Source organism: Tursiops truncatus, chromosome 4 (assembly GCF_011762595.2).
Source record: "Tursiops truncatus isolate mTurTru1 chromosome 4, mTurTru1.mat.Y, whole genome shotgun sequence".
NCBI classification, from domain to species: Eukaryota; Metazoa; Chordata; class Mammalia; order Artiodactyla; family Delphinidae; genus Tursiops; species Tursiops truncatus.
This window is the reverse complement of record NC_047037.1, coordinates 25458585-25482560: the sequence shown is the minus strand read 5'-3', so window position 1 is coordinate 25482560 and position 23976 is coordinate 25458585. Positions and strand designations below refer to the sequence as shown.

General features: G+C 47.0%; 1 protein-coding gene across 1 annotated transcript in view; it reads left to right on the top strand.

The window, feature by feature from the left end:
- Positions 1-1832: 1832 nt before the first annotated feature.
- Positions 1833-23976, top strand: part of GRK7 (G protein-coupled receptor kinase 7) — a 36065-nt gene continuing 13921 nt past the window's right edge. Inside the window, exons 1-2 of the mRNA XM_004312343.4 lie at positions 1833-2438; positions 3794-4231. Of these exons, the coding sequence (XP_004312391.2) occupies positions 1833-2438; positions 3794-4231 (1044 nt within the window). The remainder of the gene's footprint in view (positions 2439-3793; positions 4232-23976) is intronic.

Sequence of the window (23976 nt, the reverse complement as noted above, 5' to 3'; positions counted from 1 at the left end):
TTACTTTTTTTAATGTGGTTGCTAGAAAATCTGAAATTCCGTATGTGGCTTTGCATTTATCTATTGGACAGTGCTGGGTTAAGTGATTACTCGGGGATAAAAGACAGTATCAGTGCGAGTGGGATCGAGCAGCTCATAGCAGATATGGTCATCCGTGAAAAACGTTCTTTTTTCAGCGATAAGGTGAAGTAGTCATGTGATGACCATTCTACCATTTTCTCAAAGTTCTGCCCTGTTGCCGCTGTATTCATAAGAACCCCAGGAAAAGGCATTTCCTCCTTAGGAGAGAGTCTCAGACTGATTTTTCACTACTCAGAAGTGTGGGCCTGGAATGACATATCAAGAACAAAAAATGTCCCAACATTTCTAGCGTGGGTTGCAAAGCAGATGGCATGGTTCCGAGCGGTGGTCCCTCGTGCAGATCCCCCACCTCTGCCATTGGGCTGAGGGTTTACAGCACAGCAGTGCAAAGCCAAAGGGCACCCACGAGTTCATTACATAATTCTTGGTAGCATGTGGCCAAGTGCGTATCTGCTCTGGGGGACGGTCAGCAGGCTCTGTCAGGCAGACCACGGCCGTCACGATGATGTTTTGACAGAGTGTGCTACAGGTTGTTTGTTTGGAAAAAGACTCACCAGGTATTTTTCCTCCCCTTTCTCCTTCCTCTCTCTCTCTCTCTCTTTTTTTTCCCCTTTGAAACACTCTGGCATAATACTGAATGACTTTGTTTTTAAGCTGCCTTAGCCTTGCTTTGTGAAGAAAAAGCCTGAGTGTTCTTTCCCTGTAGGACACAAGTGTTATTTTTGGAGCAGAGATCCTTAGCCTGATCTCTGTCTAAACCAATTTCTGTTCTTTGTGAGGTCGTGGTCTGGGGCGGCTCTGAGTGATCTCTGTGGAGGGAAGCTTCCTGGCTTCATGAGGGAGCCTGGGCCGAGGTGTCGAAGGGCCACGCCTGGAACTTCACGGCTCGGGGTCTCCACACACAGCTCCTTCACCTTCAGATTCCCCTTTTAGGCTTGTCCCCTTGGAATAGTCTGGACCACATGATGTGAAGTGGTGTGATTTTCCTGCTGATGTCATTTCACGGGATGTTTTGGGTCAAGGTGACCCTCCCCTTTTTAACTGGGTACTGTAGGTCACAGACTCCTCAGAACTAAGAAAGCCATGACTGGAGGATCTCTGTAGGCTGTAGAGGGTGTCGCCGGCTATGGGAGAGCCACAGCCCACTCTGAGGGCCACAACCCGGGTTCCCAAGGGCCTCTGGGAACATGTCTCCTGACTCACAGCTCAGAGCATCCCCTTCTGTAACCTGCTCTGGATCACGCTGCTAGACACAAGGAAGACAACCTCTCCAGCTTCCCACAGCTCGTCTTCCTGACCTGTCATTCCTAGGAGTTTACTCACCTTGCACCTGCTGGGAAATACGTAAAATCAGACACAGTTGAAAACACTGCTGTCATCAACAAATAACACACCACCTTTCCTTTGGAAATTGGTAGCTGGGGATTCAGGGAGCAGGTGTAGATGAGAAAGGCCCCGTGATGAACAGTAGACCCTGCAGGTGTCACAGACTGCTTTCCCCTCGGTGGGTGACCTGTGAGGCGCCCTTCCCTGGCCGGCTATACATAGCCAGCAAAGCTTCTTACAAGAGAAACCTCTTTCCTCATCCTCCATCAGTCCCACCCTCAGACCCGAAGCTTCGCTGTAAATCCCGCAGAAGTCACTGCACCTTGGACCGGACAGCAGCCAGCTGGCCCGGGCCTGACGGCATCCCCGCCACAGCCCTCCATCCTTCCTTTTCTGTGCCGAGGGAGCACTATTGGTGCTCCGCCATGGTCGACATGGGGGGCCTGGACAACCTGATCGCCAACTCGGCCTATCTGCAGGCGCGGAAGTCCTCGGACGCCGACAGCAAGGAACTGCAGCGCCGACGCCGGACCCTGATGCTGCCCGGGCCGCAGAGCTGCGAGCAGCTCCGCCAGGCCCCGCCCAACGACTTCCACAGCCTGTGCGAGCAGCAGCCCATCGGCCGCCGCCTCTTCCGGGACTTCCTAGCCACGGTGCCCGCGTACCAGGAGGCCGTGGGCTTCCTGGAGGAGGTGCAGAGCTGGGAGCTGGCCGAAGAGGGTCCTGCCAAGGGCAGCACGCTGCAGGGGCTGGTGGCCACTTGTGCGGCCTCCCCGGGGCACCCACACCCCTTCCTCAGCCCAGCTCTGGTCACCAAGTGCCAAGCAGCCACCACGGAGGAAGAGCGAGCATCCCTGGTGGAGCTGGCCAAGGCTGAGGCCATGGCCTTCTTGCAGGACCAGCCCTTCCTAGAGTTCCTGGCCAGCCCCTTCTATGAGAAGTTTCTGCAGTGGAAAGTCTTTGAGATGCAACCCGTGTCAGACAAGTACTTCGAAGAGTTCCGGGTGCTGGGGAAAGGTGGTTTTGGGGAGGTAAGTGTTTCAGAATAGCCAGGCTGGAAGACGAAATAGACAGCATAATGGAGTTTTATTTCACCTCTTTTTTTTTTTTTTTTTCCTTTTTAATCTCAAGGGAACTTAGAACTAATCTCAGTGCCACATGTGGAGAAAGAATTCCTAACTTGCTCTCACGTCTTCTTTCCGGTCACCGCGTGAAATAGAATGAGAATGGCATAGGAAAAACTAACAAAATGTGGAACTGGCCAAGAATCTTTATCGTGGGGTCTACAACAGGCAGGCACACACTGAAATGCCCCTCTGGTGAATGATAGCAACAAACAATGGGGGATCCCCCTTTCCCCTTAATTGTGGTAATGGAGGTAATTTGAGAAAAACTTCAGAGAGCTAAGAAAACACTCATCTTGAATTAAAGCCTGGAATTCCTTTTGCACCAATGCTGTGCTCATCTTTCTTTTTTTTAAGTTGAAAACAATTCTTTAAGGTAAAAGTCACATTAGCCGTTAACCATTTTAGAGTATATAATTTAATAGCATTTGGTACATTACAATCTTGTATAACTATCATCTCTATCTAGTTCCAAGATATTTTCGTCACCCCTGCGCCCATTAACAATTACTACCCATTTCCCCCACTCCCCCAACCCACCCTGCCCCTGGCGACCACTGGGCTGCTTTCTGTCTCTGGATTTGCCGATTCTGGTGTGTCCTAGCAATGGAGTCACACAGTATTTGAGCTTTTGTGGCTGGCTTCTTTCACTGCACGTAAGGTTCAGAGGTTCATTCACATTGTAGCATGTATCAGTACTTCATTCCTTTTTAGGGCTGAATAACATTCCGTTGTACAGGAATACTACATTCAATTCATGTATCCATTCATCTATTGCTGGACAGTTGGGTTGTTTCCACCTTTTGGCTGGCGTGAATAGTGCTGCTGTGAACATTTATGTACAAGAATTTGTTTGAATACCTGCTTTCATTTCTCTTTCATATATGTCTAGGAGTGGAATTGCTAGGTCTTAGGGCAATTCCATGTTTAACGTTTTGAGAAATCACCAAACTCTTCCAAGTTTTAAGTTCCCACCAGCAACACGTGAGGGTTTCAATTTCTCCACATCCTTGCCAGCACTTGTTATTTTTCCTTTTTTTTTTTTTTTTAATTATGGCTTACATAGTGGGGAGGAAGTGATACCTCACTGTGGTCCCAGCTCTATCTCAAAGAATCCTTCTCACTCACAGCTTCTCTTTTCTCAGAAGCCTGCCATCTTTCCACCTTGGTGGTTTTCTGCTCCTCCACCCTCTGTATCCCCCTTCCCCTTCCTGTCTCCAGTACTGTCTACTTCTTCCTCTCCCTTTCTTTCTCTCCTTAAGGTATGTGCTGTCCAGGTGAAAAACACCGGCAAGATGTATGCCTGTAAGAAACTGGACAAGAAGCGGCTGAAGAAGAAAAATGGTGAGAAAATGGCTCTCTTGGAAAAGGAAATCTTGGAGAGGATCAGCAGCCCTTTCATTGTCTCTCTGGCCTATGCCTTTGAGAGCAAGTCCCATCTCTGCCTGGTTATGAGCCTGATGAATGGGGGAGACCTCAAGTTCCACATTTACAGCGTGGGCAAGCGGGGCCTGGACATGAGCAGGGTGGTCTTCTACTCGGCCCAGATGACCTGCGGCGTGTTGCACCTCCACTCCCTCAGCATCGTCTACCGGGACCTGAAGCCCGAGAATGTGCTTCTGGACGACCTTGGCAACTGCAGACTGTCCGACCTGGGGCTGGCTGTGGAGATCCGGGATGGCAAGCCCATCACCCAGAGGGTGAGTGGCTCTTCGTGGGCCCAAAGGTGGGGCATAGAGTCAGAGAGGAGGGGAGAGGGCCGTTCTATTCCCAGGACAAGCAGAACCTTGGACTTAATGCTTTTAATTTCCTTCTTCTTAAAGCCCTTATGCTGTCATCTTGCCTTAAGTGGAGTGGTATAAGAGGATTAGCTCTTTGGGGGCTATTTTACTTTCCTCTCACTGGAAGCAGAGGGGAGCCTTCTTTGTGAGTTGGAGATGATCTGTGCCTTCACCATGAGATGGTAAGAGCCGAAGCCCTAGCCAGGATCTAGGTATGTCCCACCAATAACCACCTCCCTGGCGCCATGTTCCTGAGCCAATAGAGCCTTGGTTTCTTTTTCCGGAAATTTTTAGGGGCTGGACCCTAAAATTTCAGGATTCTAGGAGGTAAAATTTAATAGGATAAGAAATAGAAGGAACCCCAGCATTTAGCACATTAAAGTAAATATCTCCTTTTCTGTTGAGTGCGCACTGGGGGAATGCTTTACATTGGACAAAGGTGAAATTTTAAATGAAAATACATATACAAGACAACAAAGGCAATTGATGTTTATTTTGATCAATTTGGTTCAAGGTGATGGCAGAGAATTCTTTGATTAAAAAAGGAATTATAATTAAGCAATTATGTTAAGTGAACAATACAAAAATCTCTCCGATTCTGACAGTTCTTTACCACTGAGTTTCTGTGCACAAAGGTGGGAGAATTCCCAGGAAGATAAGGTCCGTCAGGTTCCTAAATATCCACTTAAAACTTTGTTTTTGCACAGTTTCCAGCTTACAGGTCAGAGAGGACAGTCAGGCAAGGAAGTGAGATGTGATTTCATGGCAAGTTTGGGAAACCACAGGTGAATTTATGTGGCTATAATGTAAGGAATGTTGACAAGATGTGTAGGGCTCAGATCATGCAAAGGCATTGGAATTCTTTCTTGTGAGGGACCAGAAGCCATTGAAGGGTCTTAAGAAAGGGAATGGTGTGATTAGATTTGCATTTTTTTTAATTTTTTTTTTTTAGCGGTACGCGGGCCTCTCACTGTTGTGGCCTCTCCCGTTGCAGAGCACAGGCTCTGGACCTGCAGGCTCAGCGGCCATGGCTCACGGGCCCAGCCGCTCCGTGGCACGTGGGATCTTCCAGGACCGGGGCACGAACCTGTGTCCCCTGCGTCGGCAGGCAGACTCTCAACCACTGCGCCACCAGGGAAGCCCTAGATTTGCATATTTTTAAACACCAATTTGGATTGTAGATGAGAGGCAGAGGAGCTAGTTAGGCGGCATATGCGGTGGCTCAGGAAGAGATGATGAGGCCTGTATAAGACAGTAGGATTGAAGAAGTGGGAATAAAGTGGAGCTGTTGGAAAGAGACCTGATGGGACTTCAGGACCAGCTGGGTATGAGGGTAAGTGATGCGGAAGGTCTCTAGCTCCAGTGACTAGAAGGAGGAACAGAGTTATGGGAAAGCTGGTTTAATTGGGAGTGTAGTGTGTATGAGGCTCCTATGTGACAGGCAGGTAGACATTTAGATAAAGGTCTGGTGCTCTGATGAGAGGTCAAAGCTAGACATGGGGATTTGGAGTCATCATGACTTGGGAAGCAGCAGACACCACTGGGTTGTTTGGGAAACAGTGGAGGAAGAGGACCAGGGATGGTAGCTAAGGAACATCAACATGTAGGGGGTGTTGAAGCAAAGGGGCCTTGAAGAGGTTAAAGAAGTAGGACGAGAGTGACAGAGTCATGGGAGCTGTATCAGTTAAGGGTTGATTTCAGCAGCATATCATAGAAAACCCAAATAACAGTGGATTAAACAAGAGACGGGGGTATTTTTCTTATGTAACAAGTAGTGTGGCGCTAAGCGTGGTTGGTATTAGTTCCGCAGCTCCAGGATAACGGGATCGACATCTCTGTCATTTTGGCCTTTTTGACGTGTGCAAGATGGCTGCCCTAGCCCCAGCCATCAGGCCCATGTTCCAGGCAGGAGAAAGGAGGAAAGGTCTGGAGTAAATAGGCATGCACGCACCAACCGAATATGTCTCCAAATATGAACTTCCTTGGAAGGCCCATCTGACAGCTTCCATTTAAATCTCATTGGCTAGAACTATTATCTGGCCACCTCGCCTGTAGGGGAAGCTGATAAATGACTTTTTTTTTTTTGGAATGAGAAACGCAGGATATGGAGCAGGTAACCGGCAGCCTCCTCCACAGGAGCCAAAGGAGAAGAGGATTTAAGGGAGGAGAGTGATCAGCACTGTCGAGTGCTGCCAAGAGGTCAGCAGGGGATTTGACAGTCAGGAAACCACAGTGTCCTCAGGGAGAGTGATGTTCAAGGTCAGAACTCAGACTGTGGAGGTTGCATTGACCTGGGAGTAGAATGTGAGACAAAGGAAGGAGGGAGACTGGTCACTACAGGAGGACACAGGGAGGAGGATGGAGTTTTAAGGAGGGGAGATTTAGATGCTGAGACAAGAATCAGGAGAGAAAGTGCTGGTTCTGTAGGAAGGAGAGGCTGAATGAGGGTGGAGAAACCGAGGAAGAGGTGGGGATGGGATGGAGGACTTCCATATCACTGTCTCCTAAGTTGGGGTGGAAGAAGCGGGAAGATGGCGGGGAAGCAGAGTGTTCGCCTCCGTGGGACTTTGCTATGAAAACAGAAACGTCGTGGGACTTCCCTGGTGGCGCAGTGGTTAAGAATCTGCCTGCCAGTGCAGGGGACACGGGTTCGAGCCTTGGTCCGGGAAGATCCCACACGCTGCGGAGCAACTAAACCCGTGTGCCACAACTACTGAGCCTGAGCTCTAGAACCCACGAGCCACAACTACTGAGCCCGCGAGCCACAACTACTGAAGCCCACGCGCCTAGAGCCTGTGCTCCGTAACAAGAGAAGCCACCGCAATGAGAAGCCCGCGCACCACAACGAGTAGCCCACGCTCGCTGCAACTAGAGAAAGCCGCACACAGCAACGAAGACCCAACGCAACCAAAAATAAACAAATAAAAATAAAATTAAAAAAAAAAAAAACGGAAACATCGTGAATCCATGTCTGTCTATGCATGGAAAAACCAAAGTGTATTTCTTCACTTATTGTCATAAGTGACAATGAATTCGCATTGTCACTTATGCAGAGGGGACGTGTTCCTTCTGAGTGTCTCATAGGCATGTATCATGCTAATCGGTGGTACATCTCCACCTTGCTGAAGGTTGAGGAGACACGTAGCGCTGTCTCTTGTAAATCCTTTCTCAGTCTTCCTCCAGCTCTATTCATGGGCCAAGAGAATATTTAAGGACAGTTCCTTCAGTGGCTCCTGAGTCCAGCTGCCTCTTTTGGAAACTGGAGGAAGCTTTCCGTGCCTCCTCAGTATTGTCCACTATAACGAACGCAGTTGGTGGAGAAGTTTACTCACTGAAGACCTCTCGCCCTTTTGCCTTTCCTGAGTCCCTCTTTGTCCCATGAGACCAAATTTCTGGGTTTAGACCACTTGCCCCAGTCCTCAGACCTGCCTCCAAATCCCAGGGGACCCTCAGGAAGGGTGCAGGGTGGGGAGGGGAAGAGTCAGAGAGAAAGTTTAGAAGCCATAAAAAGAAAGACAGGGCTTCCCAGGTGGCGCAGTGGTTGAGAGTCTGCCTGCTGATGCAGGGGACACGGGTTCGTGCCCCGGTCCGAGAAGATCCCACATGCCGTGGAGAGGCTGGGCCCGTGAGCCATGGCCGCTGAGCCTGCGCGTCCGGAGCCTGTGCTCCGCAGCGGGAGAGGCCACAGCAGAAAGAGGCCCGTGTACCGCAAAAAAAAAAAAAAAAAAGAAAAAAGGAAAGCATCCGTCTTTCACTGTTTATCCCTCCACATAGCTAAGTAGAGCCCCTCGGTTTCCTATTTACTGTAGCTCCCACACATGTAACTGGGCCCCCAGGTGGATTTTAAGGTCATTATACTCACAACATTTCACAGAAGAAATGAAAAGGAACATATTTACAGGGCTTCTGTAACCACTAACATTGTTTTGATGTCAAGATACTGTATAAAGAAGTACTGTGAACATTATGAAGAAGGTGTGAAGGAAAAATCACCCTGATTATGAAGGTTGATACCTGCCTGAACTCTGTGCAATCCTTCCAGAAAAGTTAAGGCATCGTGGCTTTGGAGACATGGCTAGCTGCCTCTCATTCAGCTACTCATTCAGTCTTTTGTAAGCTAGCATTGCTTTCTGCTACATATGAAAGAATGCCAGATTCTCAACAATTTCAGTGCCAAGGTCTCTGTGAAAATCTCCTGGCCTTTTCCTCCTGTCACAAGATGGCTTTTGCAGCTCCAAACATCAAGTCCACATTCCAGGATGGAAGAAAGGAGGAGAAAGGAGAATGTTAACAGACTCTGCTTACACCCCGTTGGCCAGGACCATGCCACATGTTCACCTCTAGCTGTAAGGGAGCCTGAAAAATAGTTTTTCATTGTCCAGCCTCTATTGCAGGGGATGATAAGGGAGATGGGGAGTGAGATCAAGTGCTGGATGAGCTGACAGCATCTGTCACCAGCCCCCAGGAAAAGAATATTGAAAAAGATGAGGAAATCTGGTTCAGTTTTTAACTCACACAGGCATTAAAATTCGCAAATAATTGTTACAATGGTGTGGTAGGTAGAATTCTAAGATGACCTCCAATGACCCTTGCCCCTGTATAATTTTTTTCCCATTGACTTGTGGGCGAGACCTGTGAACATGGTGAGCTATCACTCCCGTGACTGTATTACATTATAAGGCAAAATGGATTTTGAAGATGCATTTATGGTTACTAATCAGTTGATTCTGAGTTACTCAAAAGAGAAATTAACCAAGTGGGGCTGACCTAATCACGTGAGTCCTTTAAATCTGGGTATAGAGGTCAGAGACAGCAGAACTCAGAAACTGAAAGCGTGAGAGGGCTTCAACACACCATTGCTGGCTTTGAAGGTGGAGTGAACCACATGGCAAGGAACGTAGGTGGTCTCCAGAGCCGAGAGCTGCCTCTGAATGACAGCCAGAAACATAGCAGGGACCTCAGTGTTACAACCACAGTGAACTGAATTCGGCCGTAACCACATGAACGTGGAAGAGGGTCCTGAGCTCCAGATGAGAGTGCAGCCCAGCAGAATCTTGACTTTGGCTTTGTGAGATCCTGACCAAAGAACCCCTCCCACGCTGTGCTCAAACCTACAGAACTGTGAGGTAATAAATGGGTGTTGTTTTAAGCTACTAAGTTTGTGGTAATTTGTTACACACCAATAGAAAACTCATTAATAAAGGAAGATAGCCAGTGGAAAGATGAAAAATGACATCAACATTAATGGTGACGATAGCAAGGTACTGGACACTGTTAGAGGGACGTTTTCTTTTCCAGCAGGGATCAGTGCACCTACCGTCTACTACAGACATACCACAGAGATATTGTGGGTTTGATTCCAGACATTTTTTGGTTTCCCAGTGTATATAAAAGTTATGTCTACGAAGTATGCAGTAGAATTATGTCTAAAAAACTATATACATACCTTAATTTAAAAATAATGCTATTGGCAGAATGGTACAACAGACTTGCAGGGTTGCCATAAACCTTCAATTTGTAAAAAATTCAATATCTGCAAAGTGCAGTAAAGCAAAGCACAATAAAACGAGGTATGCCTGTATAATAGAACTTGAAACTCTTAATTGAATTTGAAACTCTGGAACTGATTCTTCCCAGTGGGTAACCCTTCCCTAGGTATGAGCTGAGCCTCCCTGGAGGGACACAGGCCCTGTCAGGCTATTTCAGGACACCAGGTGAAATACTTTGGACATTGCTTTATAGGCAGCAAGGAGCCATGGAAGGTTTATCAACAGGAAATGGCATGACCAGAGTGATTTTTTTTTTATTGAAGTATATTTGATTTACAACGTTGTGTTAATTTCTGCTGTACAGCAAAGTGACTCAGTTTTATATATATATTCTTTTTCATATTCTTTTCCATTATGGTTTATCATAGGATACTGAGTATAGGTCCCTGTGCTATACAGTAGGACCTTGTTGTTTATCTATCCTATATATAATAGTTTGCCTCTGGTAATTCCAAACTCCCAGTCCTTCCACCCCCTTTCCCCTTGGCAACCACAAGTCTGTTCTGTATGTCTGTGAGTCTGTTTCTGTTTCGTAGATAAGTTCATTTGTGTCGTATTTTAGACTCCACATATAAGTGATATCATATGGTATTTGTCTTTATCTTTCTGACTTCACTTAATATGATAATCTCTAAGACCATCCATATTGCTGCAAATGGCATTATTTCATTCTTTTTTATGGCTGAGTAGTATTCCATTGTATATATGTACCACATCTTCTTTATCCATTCATCTGTCAATGGACATTTAGGTTGTTTCCATGTCTTGGCTATTGTAAATAGTGCTGCTATGAACATGGGGGTGCATGTATCTTTTTGAATTATAGTTTTGTCTGGGTATACAGAATGATTCTTTAAGGAGATGACTGAAACTATGATGAATTCAAGTAGAGGGAGCCTGGGGTTCAGGAGAAAGGGGGGCCGGTAAGGAGCTACTGTAATAACTCCCACGTGAGATAATGAGGGTTGAAGTAGGGCCCAAGGCTCTGAGCAGTCTTACATCCAGAGCTCAGCTGCCTGGCTTCACCTAGCCTCCATCAAGACCCACGTCTGTACTCACTTCTCTTAAATCACGGCTGTCCCCAGTGGAGGGGACGGGGTTGTGGAGAGAACGGAGCCACTTCTAGAAGGTGGTGCCTTTTGCCCCGTGGAGCCCCTGGCTGCTGGTAATTGGGCAGTGACTCAGGAAGGAAAGGCGAGGGTAGTTCTGCTCCAGTCTGAAAAAGACTGAGGCAGACACACGACAAGAGGCGGGGAGGCTTAAGAGCACTGGCCACGGGCTTCCCTGGTGACGCAGTGGTTGAGAGTCCGCCTGCTGAGGCAGGGGACACGGGTTCGTGTCCCGGTCCGGGAAGATCCCACATGCCGTGGAGCGGCTGGGCCCATGAGCCATGGCCGCTGAGCCTGCGCGTCCGGAGCCTGTGCTCCGCAACGGGAGAGGCCCGCGTACCACACAAAAAAACCCTCTTACAACAGTAAGAGGCCTGCGTACCACAAAAAAAAAAAAAAAGAACACTGGCCTGGGAGGCAGAAACCCTGGCTTATCGCTGACTCACTGTGTCTGGCCTCTCAGGCAGGCCCCAGAACATCCTTAATCTCTAAGATTTCATGAGTCTATGAGAGAGTCTTTGAATTATTTGTAGGAAAAGACTCGCAAACGCCAAAGGTAAACACATGGCATACTTTTTACTGTGATTTACTGGGATATCAGTAAGGGTTCTTACCGGACAAAGGGAAGTTACTTAAGAAAATGAAATTAATGGTTTACATAACTAAGCAGCCCAGAGTGATCCAGGGTCTGAGCAGTATCAGCGGGAAACTCTCCTTCCGTGCCCCAGCTCTGCTCTCCTCGGCGTTGGCCTCACTCCTGCTCTCAGGGGCTCCTGAGTGGGGGCCGCCGACAGCTCCACGCATATCCTACCAACCAAGCAATCCCGTGGAAAGAGAACAGTTCTTTACGAACAGTTCCTTCAAATTCCCAAGGAAGACTCTCAATGGACAGCTCAAGTCACATGCCCAACCATAACCAAGTCCATTAGCCAGGCTAGATCTCTGCTGTGCTCAGGAACCAGGGACACGTTCTGTCCTATATATATATATATATATATATATATATATATATATATATATATATGTATATATATCAGGAACTGAGGGCAGAGGAACGTGTTCTCCAATGGAAAGTAGGGATGGAGGGACTTCCCTGGTGGTCCAGTGGTTAAGGCTCCGCGCTTCCAATGCAGGGGGCGAGGGTTCGATCCCTGGTGGGGGAACTAAGATCCCACATGCTGCGTGGCGTGGCCAAAAGAAAAAGAAAGAAAAGAGGGGTGGAAGAGAACGGTGAAATGGAATTCAGATAAGCAAAAACAGCAAAAAAATACCCCTAATAACTGCTGTTATCTCAATGGTTTGAAAAGTTTGGAAGAGTTCTGACCTCTTAATCAAGGGATGATGGGATCTAGAGCCTTTCTATAAAGACTTACAAGATAGGGAGTATTATGGAGATGGAGAAATTGAGACTCAGAGAGGTTAAGTGACCCCCCTAAAGTCACATCTCTCATACGTGAGATGAACCCAGGTGTGCCAGGTTCAAGAGCACTTACGGTTTTGACTCCACCTTGTCAAGTTCACACACGGAGCAGCATGTGGCCTCTGGTCTGTAATGCTATAAAAGGCCCTCCACTAAGTAAAACTCAGAATGAGTGCATGTGGTGACACAGCATATCTTCCTCAGTCTGGTCTGATATGGACCTCAACCTCAAGCCTAGCTGAACCTCTAATGGAGTTAAGACTTTGGAAAAGGATTGGCCCAACCTTTACAGGGAACGATGTGACTAATATCTCAGTCAGCCTTCCCACACCCAGGCACAATATCATTAAACGTGGTCCCAGCCACTGTCAATATTCACCTTTAATAGATGTGATAAGCGCTCCTGCCTGTTCTCAGCTGACATCCACGTGCACACAATAAAACTAACTCAGCATTTTTAGAACTGCCAGGTGAATATAACAGGAAAATTGGGCAATGGGACTCGTGCTGGGACTTTTCAAATTCAACCATCTATGTGGAGAACAGTGACCTTCAGATATTGTGGAACATGAGTGAGTCCTTAAAACTTGCTATATTGTCAGGAATTGGAATGAAGTTAGTGCAGTGACCCAAAAGCTTGTGATATGTTTGGTTACCATGTCCTGCCTCTAACCAACTCCTCACATTCAGAGGGATAATGTCATAGAGTTTGGGCATAATATTTATTTTGAAGCTTCTGTCATGTCGACTACAATGCTAGTGACACACTGAATAAGTGATTTTGTCTATTTATTTTTAAAATTTTTTTATTTTATTTTTGGCTGCGTTGGGTCTTCATTGCTGCACGTGGGCTTTCTCTAGTTGCGGCGAGCGGGGGCCACTCTTCGTTGCAGTGTGCGGGCTTCTCATTGCAGTGGCTTCTCTTGTTGCAGAGCATGGGCTCTAGGGCACCCGGGCTTCAGTAGTTGTGGCTCGTGGGCTCAGTAGTTGTGGCTCGCGGGCTCTAGAGCACAGGCTCAGTAGTTGTGGCGCATGGGCTTAGTTGCTCCTCGGCATGTGGGATCTTCCCGGGCCAGGGCTCAAACCCATGTCCCCTGCATTGGCAGGCGGATTCTTAACCACTGTGCCACCAGGGAAGCCCTGAATAAGTGATTTTAAAAAGATCTCTGAGTGTGTTTCATCAGAAGTTAATACGTACATACATCACAACCATTATGACCCTGCTCCAAAAAATTTTCTCTTTGAGAATTTACTTCTGAGAACCACACAGGACAGGCATTCTGGCTACTTCACGGTCACATATTGGTCTCTACCAAAATCCTAACCAGCGGGCTTCCCTGGTGGCGCAGTGGTTAAGCATCTGCCTGCTGATGCAGGGGACACGGGTTCGTGCCCCGGTCCGGGAGGATCCCACATGCCGCGGAGCGGCTGGGCCCGTGAGCCATGGCCGCTGAGCCTGCGCACCCGGAGCCTGTGCTCTGCAACGGGAGAGGCCACAACAGTGAGAGACCCGCGTACCGCAAAAAAAAAAAAAAAAGTATCACTCCATCTGAAGTGAGAGCAGATCAGAAGGGATTCGGGTGGATTGTGGTCATTTGTAATCCAGGTGAGAGATGATGGCAGCTCAGCCAACAGGAGGGGTGGTGGAGCCAGAGCACAGTGTTTGAACTGGGAAGAGATTCCAGAATGACTGGGCCTCAGTGATCGTTTGGACATGGGCTAAGGGAGAGAGGGCTGTCGAGGGTGATTTACTAGGTGAGGTCATGTCACAGGTACAGACTTGGCCCTGAGTACAACAGGATACCAGGCAAACAAATGCCTGCCTTCATGAAGCCAAGGACAGGGAAGAGACTGATAAGTCAAAGGGCCCTGACAATACAGCAGTCAGACTGTCCAAGTTGAGTGCATAGGAAGGGCACCAGCCCGACATTGGGTCATGGGGTCAGGAAGGGCTTCAGGAGGAAATGACAACTGAGTCGAGACTTACAAGGCAAACAGAAGTGAGGCAGGTCACCATCAAAATATCTAGAAACAATAAATGCTGGAGAGGGTGTGGAGAAAAGGGAACCCTCTTGCACTGTTGGTGGGAATGTAAATTGATACAGCCACTGCAGAGAACAGTATGGAGGTTCCTTGAAAAACTAAAAATAGAACTACTGTATGATCCAGCAATCCCACTACTGGGCACATACCCTGAGAAAACCATAATTCGAAAAGAGACATGTACCACAATGTTCATTGCAGCTCTATTTACAAGAGCCAGGACATGGACGCAACCTAAGTGTCCATCGACAGATGAATGGATAAAGAAGATGTGGCACATATATACAGTGGAATATTACTCAGCCATAAAAAGAAATGAAATTGAGTTATTTGTAGTGAGGCAGATGGACCTAGAGTCTGTCATACAGAGTGAAGCAAGTCAGAAAGAGAAAGACAAATACCGTGTGCTAACACATGTATATGGAATTTAAGGGGGAAAAAATGTCATGAAGAACCTAGGGGTAAGACAGGAATAAAGACACAGACCTACTAGAGCATGGACTTGAGGATTTGCGGTGGGGGAAGGGTAAGCTGTGACAAAGTGAGAGAGTGGCATGGACGTATATACACTACGAAATGTAAAATAGATAGCTAGTGGGAAGCAGCCGCATAGCACAGGGAGATCAGCTCGGTGGTTTGTGACCACCTGGAGGGGTGGGATAGGGAGGGTGGGAGGGAGGGAGATGCAAGAGGGAAGGGATATGGGAACATATGTATATGTATAACCGATTCACTTTGTTATAAGCAGAAACTAGCACAACACTGTAAAGCAGTTATACTCCAATAAAGATGTTAAAACAAAAAAAGTGAAGCAGGTGAAGAGAAAGGTGAGTGGGCTTGGCACAGGGATCAGCATAGGGTGGTGGTCCTCAACTGAGGGCAATTTTGGCCCCTAGAGCCCTTTGACAATGTCTGGAGACCTTTTTGGTGGTCATGACTGGGGAGTTGCTACTGGCATCTACTGGGTAAAGGCCAGGGATGCTGTGAACGTCTTACAACGCACACCACGGCCCCTCCCCACAAATAATGACCCACCATGTTCGTAGTGCTGCAGTGAAACCCTGGCCAGAGGCCTGGGGCTCAGCTGAGGACAGTGTGACTCTGCAGCTGTCTAGAGTGTGGAGTCAAGGCTGTGAGGGAGACAACAGGTGCTACCGAGAGCGGAGCCTGTGTCAGGCCCTAGGAGGCTGCAGGAGTCAGACAAGGGCATTCGAACCCAATGCCAAGGGTGCTGGGGAGCCACTGAAGGTTTCCAGGCAGGAAAGTGACAAAATCAGCCTTGGAAGGGCCAACAGGAAGACGGAGTTGGGATGAGGGTAAGGAGGAGAGGAGTGCAATGTTCGTAGCAGCAGTATTTACAATAGCCAGGACGTGGAAACACCCATCAACAGACAGCTGGCTTAAGAAGACGGGGGTATAATATATATGTAAAATGGAATATTACTCCTTCATAAAAAGGAATGGAATCCTGCCGTATGCAGCAACATGGATGAGCCTAGAGAATATTATGCTTAGTGAACTAAGTCAAAGACAAAGACTGTATAATACCACTTATATGGAGAATGTAAAAGATAGTACAAGGGAATGTATATGCAAAACAGAAACAGACTCACAGATACAGGAAACAGAGGGGAGAGGGAAGAGAATCTGGCACTGCACGTGGCTCGGTGCGCGGAGCATGGGTTGGCCCTCCGTCTTCCGTGGGAAGTGCCAGGCTGGCACATTGTCTGTTGAGCTGTGGCAGTGAGGAGAGAAAGAGGGTCGTGAGGCTCGCGGGGTGTGGCAGGAGAGGGCTGTCATGCACGATGATGCGATCCAGGGAACAAACGGTTGCCGCCTCACCTGATTTGAGGTAAACACGTTGGAAGCTCAGAGCATCCTTTCAGATCAAGTGCAGCTGACGAAATACGGTCCACGGGATCAAAAAGATGGAAGGAGAGTGAGTCTGCCAATCTGGTTCTGCCACTTACTGTGGCTGCTGTGTACGGACGCACAGGCTGACCACAAACCCAGGCGGAGAACCTCCTTCTAACTGGCCCAGACGTGCCACTTAGGCTTGCCATAGCCCTGTGTGTGACCCCAGACCAGTCATGCCTCTTCTCTGAGCCTGATTGATACTGCTCCCCTCTTAGGCTTGATGAGAAGATCAAAGTAGATGAATGCCTAGCAGAGGTCAGCCACGTGGTAGGCACTCACAAAATGACTGCTGTGATTATTTTACAAGAAGCCCAGCGCTAGACCCTCTGCCACGATCCCCACTGTTGCATTGTTTCTGCCTCACCTGAAAGGCACTGTAGCTGCTCAGAGGACCTTTGCTGCCATGCTCTGTTCTCTGAGGGACACTAGGAGCCAGTAGGACCCCGAGGCTGCAGCCGGGTGGGCAGTGGATGAAGGCGCAGCTCGCCTGGAAGCTGAGTCGAGCAGCCACGTGCCATTGTCTCACTTCCTCACAGCCACGTGGAGCTTCGTCTGTGATTTTATTCTGAGTGTCTTAGAGTCACCATGGAAAATAGGCATCAGCCTGCTGCTGGACAGATTCGCAGAATGTGAAACCGCCAAAGAACACACTCCAGTGGAAGAATCCCAGCTATCGATCTCTGATGATGTACCAGGCCCGTCTTTCAATCTGATGGAGTCTTAGAGGCTTCTGGGTTTTTCTTTTTGCGTAGCTGCCCTGCCTGAGACAACCAGAACCTGGCTTGGTGACCAGCGTGGCTAACACCTATTGAGGGCGTGCTATGTGCCAGGCTTTGGAAAGGCAAGCCGTGTGTATTATGGCTTTAATCTTCATCACGGTCCTATGAGGTAAGAGCTGTGAAGCTCAGAGAGGTTGAGTAACTGGCCTGGGGGTGACCAGCTAGTAATTGGGAGAGCTGAGATCTGCACCACAGCAGACTGATACCAGACCGTATAGCTGCAGAATTCGTTCTTGCAGGGATCCCTCTTTTGGATCCCCTCTTCCCAGGGGTGTCAGGGACAGCAGGAAAGCCCCTCTGGTGAGGCTCCCTCTCCTGCCCAGGAAGCGGCTGGCAGAAAGCGACGGGGCGGGAGGGCAAGGAGCAAAAGTTAGGTCCGCGCTCTGGAGGCTGCAGCCCGGGGCTGAGCACACAGGGCGGAGCCTTGGAGCAAAGTCCCCTGGGGTCCCGGGCCGCATTCCTCTGAGGTCTGCAAAGGCCACCGCTTAAAGGCGCAGAGGAGCAGCTGGGAACGAGAACAAAGCGGCCGGGCCCCCCTCGGAGGAAGGAAGGAGCGAGCCCCAGGAAACAGCCGATAGCGCTAAGCTCAGCTTGTTTTTTTCCTCTGCTCAACAGTTCTCCTGCCACGGCAAACAAAAGATGTACATTCTGATTCCCTCTTCTGTTTGGATTGTGTTGTCGAGTGGATCTGGTTTGTGATGAACTGGGGGGAAGAGGCATCCGCGGGCGGTTTCTTGCTCCGCCGGCCAGTTTGCTGGGCCATCGGGAAACGCAGAAACAGCTTCCTTGACGGCGTCTTTCTCCCCGCGTGGCTCAGTAAATCCAGCCTGGCCTGGCCACACCAAGGGCACCAGGATACAGGCATTTCCTTTAATGATGGAATTTAAGGTTGCCAACTTTTCAGGTTCACTGGGACGTGGAAGTGACCTTGACCTTGAAGGACCTGCACATACACACGCAAGCACGCGCGGGGACACGCACACTTCTTAATGGACGTTTAAAACTAGTCGGATGAGAACTATGCCCTCTAAGCCCCCCACTGAAAGGCCACACCCTGTTCTCATCACTGCGGATGAGGTCACAGTTCACTCCTGCCCAGAGCCACCCGGGGCTACTCAATGTGCAGACCCCCCCCCCCCGCCTGGGCCCTGCCACTTAGCTCCCATGGGCCCAGGGGTGAGAGTGACAACAGCTGCAGGGTCAGTGGAAGCCAGCATCCAACAGCAAGAGCAAGGAAGGGGGTGTCCGCACAGGTCCCCACGAGCTGGCTCTGATCCACCTTCCTCAAAGTCTGGACACCTGTAGGTGACAGGTGGCCCTGATGGGACTAAGCAACCCACATGCGATGACAGTGGTAGATGGACTTCTTGCTGCCCACCGGGGGGAGGGGTTTGGACCCCATCTGGCCTCCTGATGCTTGATGCCCTGAATGCTGGGCATACTTTGTGTTGCCTGACCAGGTGCTGACGGAGTGGACCCACCAAAGGGCGCTCTAGAACCAAAGCAAAACAAAATGAAGCAAAAAAAAAAAAAAGTCAAACTCTACACAAAACCCACCACGGAGTTCTGTTGCTGCTGACGCTTGAGTGATCCCTACAGCCCTGGCAATGGCAGTTCCTGGTCTCACGATCTGAAAGGGGTTGTTTTGACGCCACAGAGACTGACGCGCGGGGGGCCCTTTGTAACTGCAGGAGTTAAACTGAGCCACGAGAGGTCAGCATGGTTAGACCTTGCCCCATGCTGCTTGGCCCGTTCTCTCCTCCCACCCCACTCTGAGGAGGCAGTTCACATGCCGAAGACAAATGGCATAAAGGGCAGGCAATTCATTTTTTCAGCTGGAGGCCGCGATGGAATTTGGGCGCTTGGACTCTGGCGTCCGCTGCTAATTCCATTCTTCTCCTCTGTGAAATACCTCCACTCTTCAAGGAGGCGGTGCCCTTCAGAATTCCATCACTGACATTTTCTGTCTTTAGGGCCAAGAGGTAGAGTCCTGATAATTATTTGGAATGAATCTGAGGTTACCCTGCATGCCATTAGCGCTCTTTCCAAGATTCCAAGGGGTTATAGTGCCGTAAAGATGGCCGGCGATTCTTCACTTGTTTCCTGGGGGTGGGACCAAGTTGGTCCTAGCGTGGCTCAGGGTCTGGTGCCCACCGACCAGCAACCTCTGTGGTGTGGAGCAGGCCAGCCAGCTTGCCTGAGCAGTGATGCCGGCAAAGAACAGAGAACTTGTTGGGAAAAGAAGAGAAGCAGCTTAAGCAAGAACGGACCAAGATGAGGACTTAGTACCTGGCAGATGGGGAGAGGGAAGGGGGATACTCTAGAGGGAGAAAAGAAATCCTGAAGGGAACTTGGAAGGATAAGAAAAGGCTACCTCGCCTGTTTCCACAGAGGCAGTGTAATGTAGTGGTTCACAGTGCAAGCCTGTGCGTGAATCTTGGGTGGGTGACCTTAGGCAAGATTTAACCTCTCTGTGGTTTAGTTTTCTAATCTGCAAAATGGAGGATAAAATAGGCTCTATCTCATAGGTTTATCATGAAGATTAAACAAGAAGTTCACGTTAAGCACTTGACAAAATATTTAGCATGTAATAAACACTCAATAAGTATTGCCCATTATTATTTCCAATTTTTCTCCCGGTGTGTGTCTCGCAATCCTTTGTTCACGACTGGCATATGCTGCCCACTTTTTACCCTACACCTTCTACTGAGTGACTGATGTCTATCCAGTGTCCTGATTAGCGATTTTAATCCTTGAAATCACTCGCCTCTGAAATCTGCTCGCTGGAAACTTGCCACACACGGAGCAAGCTCACAGTAAATGTGGCTGAGTAGAACTTACCAATCACCACCGTCTGAAATGCAGTGGGATGTTGTTCATAGTCTTTCTTCATGCCTCTCCCACCCCAGCTCAAGAGACTGAGCCAGGGAGAAGCCTGACCCAGGAACATATAGCCCAACTCAGAGCTGTAGCTCTGCCCCTTTCCCATCTCAGCTCCCACAATGAGGGCAAAGAGGCTGACACCTCTCAGGTGGGATATTGGAGGATCTCCCTCTGGGGAAACTGAGCAGCCTAACACAGAAGGTCTACAGATACAGGTAGGGTCCCCAGTGACACGGCCTGGCATAATCACCCTACAGTGAAGCCCATCAGTTGACCAGCTTCTTGTCAGCATTTTGGTGTCGCACTCTTAAATACAAACAGAAAGTCAAAGATCACTTGTCATTTGAAAAAACCCTCCAAAATGAAAGACAATGCCAAAACAAACAGAAGAAAGAAATTGCAGGGAACAGGAACAATGCGGGGAGTAGAAAAGAACAATTTTTTAAAAACCTACAATTAATATCTTTTGAGATTTAAGGGAAGATACTGCATCCATGAAACAAGGACAGATGTTGTAAAACAAAGAACATTCAGAGAAGAACAAGGACATTTGGAAATTAAAAATAGATAAATATGTTTTCAGAACAACGTGGATGAATCTCAAAAACATTATGTTAAAAAAAGGTCAGACACAGAAGAGTTTCTACCATACAGTCCCATCTACGTGAAATCCAAGAGCAAACAAAACTAATATATGGTGACGGAAATCAGAAAGTGGTTGCCTGGCAAGAGGGGAGGAGAATGAACCAGAAGGGGCACAAAGGAAATGAATGGAAATGTTCTTTATCTTGTTTGGGTTGTATTTACATGGGTGTAGTCAATTATCAAAATGTACTGAACCCGAAGTATAAGCACATTATTCTGTGTTAAGTGTATGTTAATAAAAACATATTTGCAAGAAATGAAAAGTTCAGTAGAAGTTTCTAGATCTAGCTATTTCCTGTAAGTTGATCTAGCTCTCAACTTACAGGAAATACAAAGAATAGAGGAACATGTTAAATAACACCACAGGAATGCAGTCAGCAAAATCTGACTGTGGGAAACTGCAGTTGAACCAGTTTTTTTTCCCAACAAAATCTTGCAGGGGATGAGGAGAGAAAGAGGAAAAACATATATAGTCCTGAAGATTTAAGAAACATATCAATCAATCACACTGTGTGATCCTTACTTGGACCTAAATTTCAACAAACTATTTAGGGGGCAAGTGTATAGGACAATTGGGAAAGTATAAATATGTCCAGATATTTGATAATATTCAAGAATTATTGTTATGTTTAAAGTGAGATAACGGTGTTTGCAGTGCTTTGTGTTTATTTGCTTGTTTTTTTAAGTGACCTTATCTTTTAGAGATTCATAGTGAAATACTTACAAATGATATCTAAGTTAGTGGCAGGGGTGGGGGACATTGGGCTTGAGTAGGGACACAGGAAACAAGATTGGTCATGTGTCGATAATTGTTGAAGCTGGGTATAGAGTACACTGGGTTTATTATTCTAGTGTCTTCTTTTGTGTATGTGTGAAATTTCCCATTATTAAAGTACTTTAAAAAAATAGAGGAGTTAGAAGAAAAATTGAGGAAGTCTCCCAGAAAAAAAAAAAAAAAGAAAGAAAACAGAAGACAAAGAGATAGAAAGTAGGAGCAAAAATAAGAAACACAAAGGATAAGTTCAGGAGTTAAAAAAAGGGGGGAGGGGAGAGAGAAGAAAGAAAATGAAAGGGAGAAAATGATCAAAGAAATAATTTCAGAAAATTTCCCAATACTGACAGCCACTAGTTTCTGGATTGAGAGACCAGCCAGTAGCCAGCACCAGGGATGAAAAATACCTCACAGCAAAGCCTGTCACTGAGAAATTTCATGAAGTTGGTGTACTGGGCCACAGACCTCACACACCCTCTTACATTCTCTCTACGGCCTCCTTTCCTCTCTCTCGGGCAACACCCTGTTGACACCACTTGTAGGCCAAGTTGTTCCTCCACTTTTAGAGCTGGGTGAAATATTATACTGTAGTACGATGTGGGACCTGGTTTTCCAGGCAACTGCTAAGGGTCTGATGACATATCTGGAAATAGAGACAAGCTAGCTTTGGGATAATTCTTTTTTATTTCATGCTTTAACAATTCTATTTTTTATTATTTTTAGTGATGTATAATCTCAGTATACGATTAAACATTTACATGTCAGAGAATTCAAAATGACATTTCTCTTTTTTAATTGAAATATAGTTGTACGATATTATATGTTATAGGTGTACAGTATAGTGATTCACAATTTTTAAAGGTCATACTCCATTTATAGTTATTATAAAATATTGGCTATATTCCCTATGTTGTACAATATATCCTTGTAGCTTAGTTTATACCTGTTAGTTTGTACCTCTTAAAGCCCTACCCCTGTATTGCCCCTCCCCACTTCCCTTGCCCCACTGGTAACCACTACTTTGTTCTCTGTATCTGTGAGTCTGCTTCTTTTTTGTTATATTCACTAGTTTGTTGTATTTTTTAGATTCCACGTATAAGTGATATCATATGGGGTTAACTATTGACTAATGGAAGTAGGAGATGGGAGGGAGCTGGGCCGATAGATGCCCCTCCTCCGCTCTCCCCTGTGGTTCTTCCTTGTGACTCTTGCAGAAGAGTTTCATGTGCCTGATGAACTAGCAGCCAGTGTGGTAATGTCTGGCATCACATCCCCCCACCCCTTACTCCTTTTTCCCCTGTGCATTCTATTATGAAAACTTTCAGACATACAGGGAAGTTGAAGGAATTCACAACGAGCACCTGTACACCCATGACCTAGAGTTTACCTTTGACATTTTAAACACCTTTATTGAGATATAATTTAAATACCATAAAATTGACCCATTTAAAGTGTACAGTTCAATGGTTTCTAGTATATTCACAGAGATATACAAACATTATCACAATTTTAGAATATTTTCTGCACCCCCAAAAGAAACCCCCTACCCATTAGCAATCACTCCCATTCCCCTTCTGCCAACCCTAAACAACACTAAAATTGGTTGCATGCAATTTTAGATACTGCATTTCAGTGGAATCCTACAGGAAGTGGCCTTTGGCGACTGGCTTCTTTCACTTAGCATAATGTTTTCAGGGTTCATCCATGTCATAACGTGTCAATACTTCATTCTTTTTTATAGCTGAACAATATTCCATTGTGCATTATTAACCTTTTATTAGACTTGCTTTATCACATGTCCATCCATCTATCCACCCCTCTGTTGATCCATTAATCCATCTTACATCTTTCATGTATTTCTCCCATTTTGTCGTTGTTGTTGAGCACACAAAATTCTGAGTCATTCAGGGTGAGGTTACGTAAGATAATAAGAGCAATGATGAAAAATTTGCAGGTCAACATGTGCTTTGACCTTCACATTTTTAATACCATGCTCTCTGACATAAGAAATTTATAAATATATATCTTATTTTCTGGCCTAGTTAACTTTCTTTTTCCTCTGATAGATATTACTTTTTTCCTTTCCAAAGTACTTAAAATTAGAGAATGAGCTTTTAAAAATGAGATATTTAAAAAATGAGTGTGTATTTCTTACATGAAAACTAAACATTATGAAGGACTTACTTGAAGTTTTACTCGTGTTCTCACTGGATATTTCCCCCATTTTTTAAGCTTTTTCCCAACCGTCAGTGCCTTCACCTTGCACACCTCTCAAGTGAAGCTCATATCACATTACCACATGGCCACCCTCAGTGCAACATGTGAGGTTGGGAGATGGAGTGCTTAGCCTTCTGGCTCTATAGTAAAGGGACAAAGGGAAAAGGGAGCCTGGGAATGGACTTTCGCCACCTTGGCAGACAATGTTTCTCAATTTCATCTACATCTCCCCCTCCAGTCTCCCCTCCCACCATTGCATCCCACAGAGCTTATACTCCAGAAATGCCAAATTACTTAAAGTTCCCCAAGCACCCCACATTTTTCCGGACT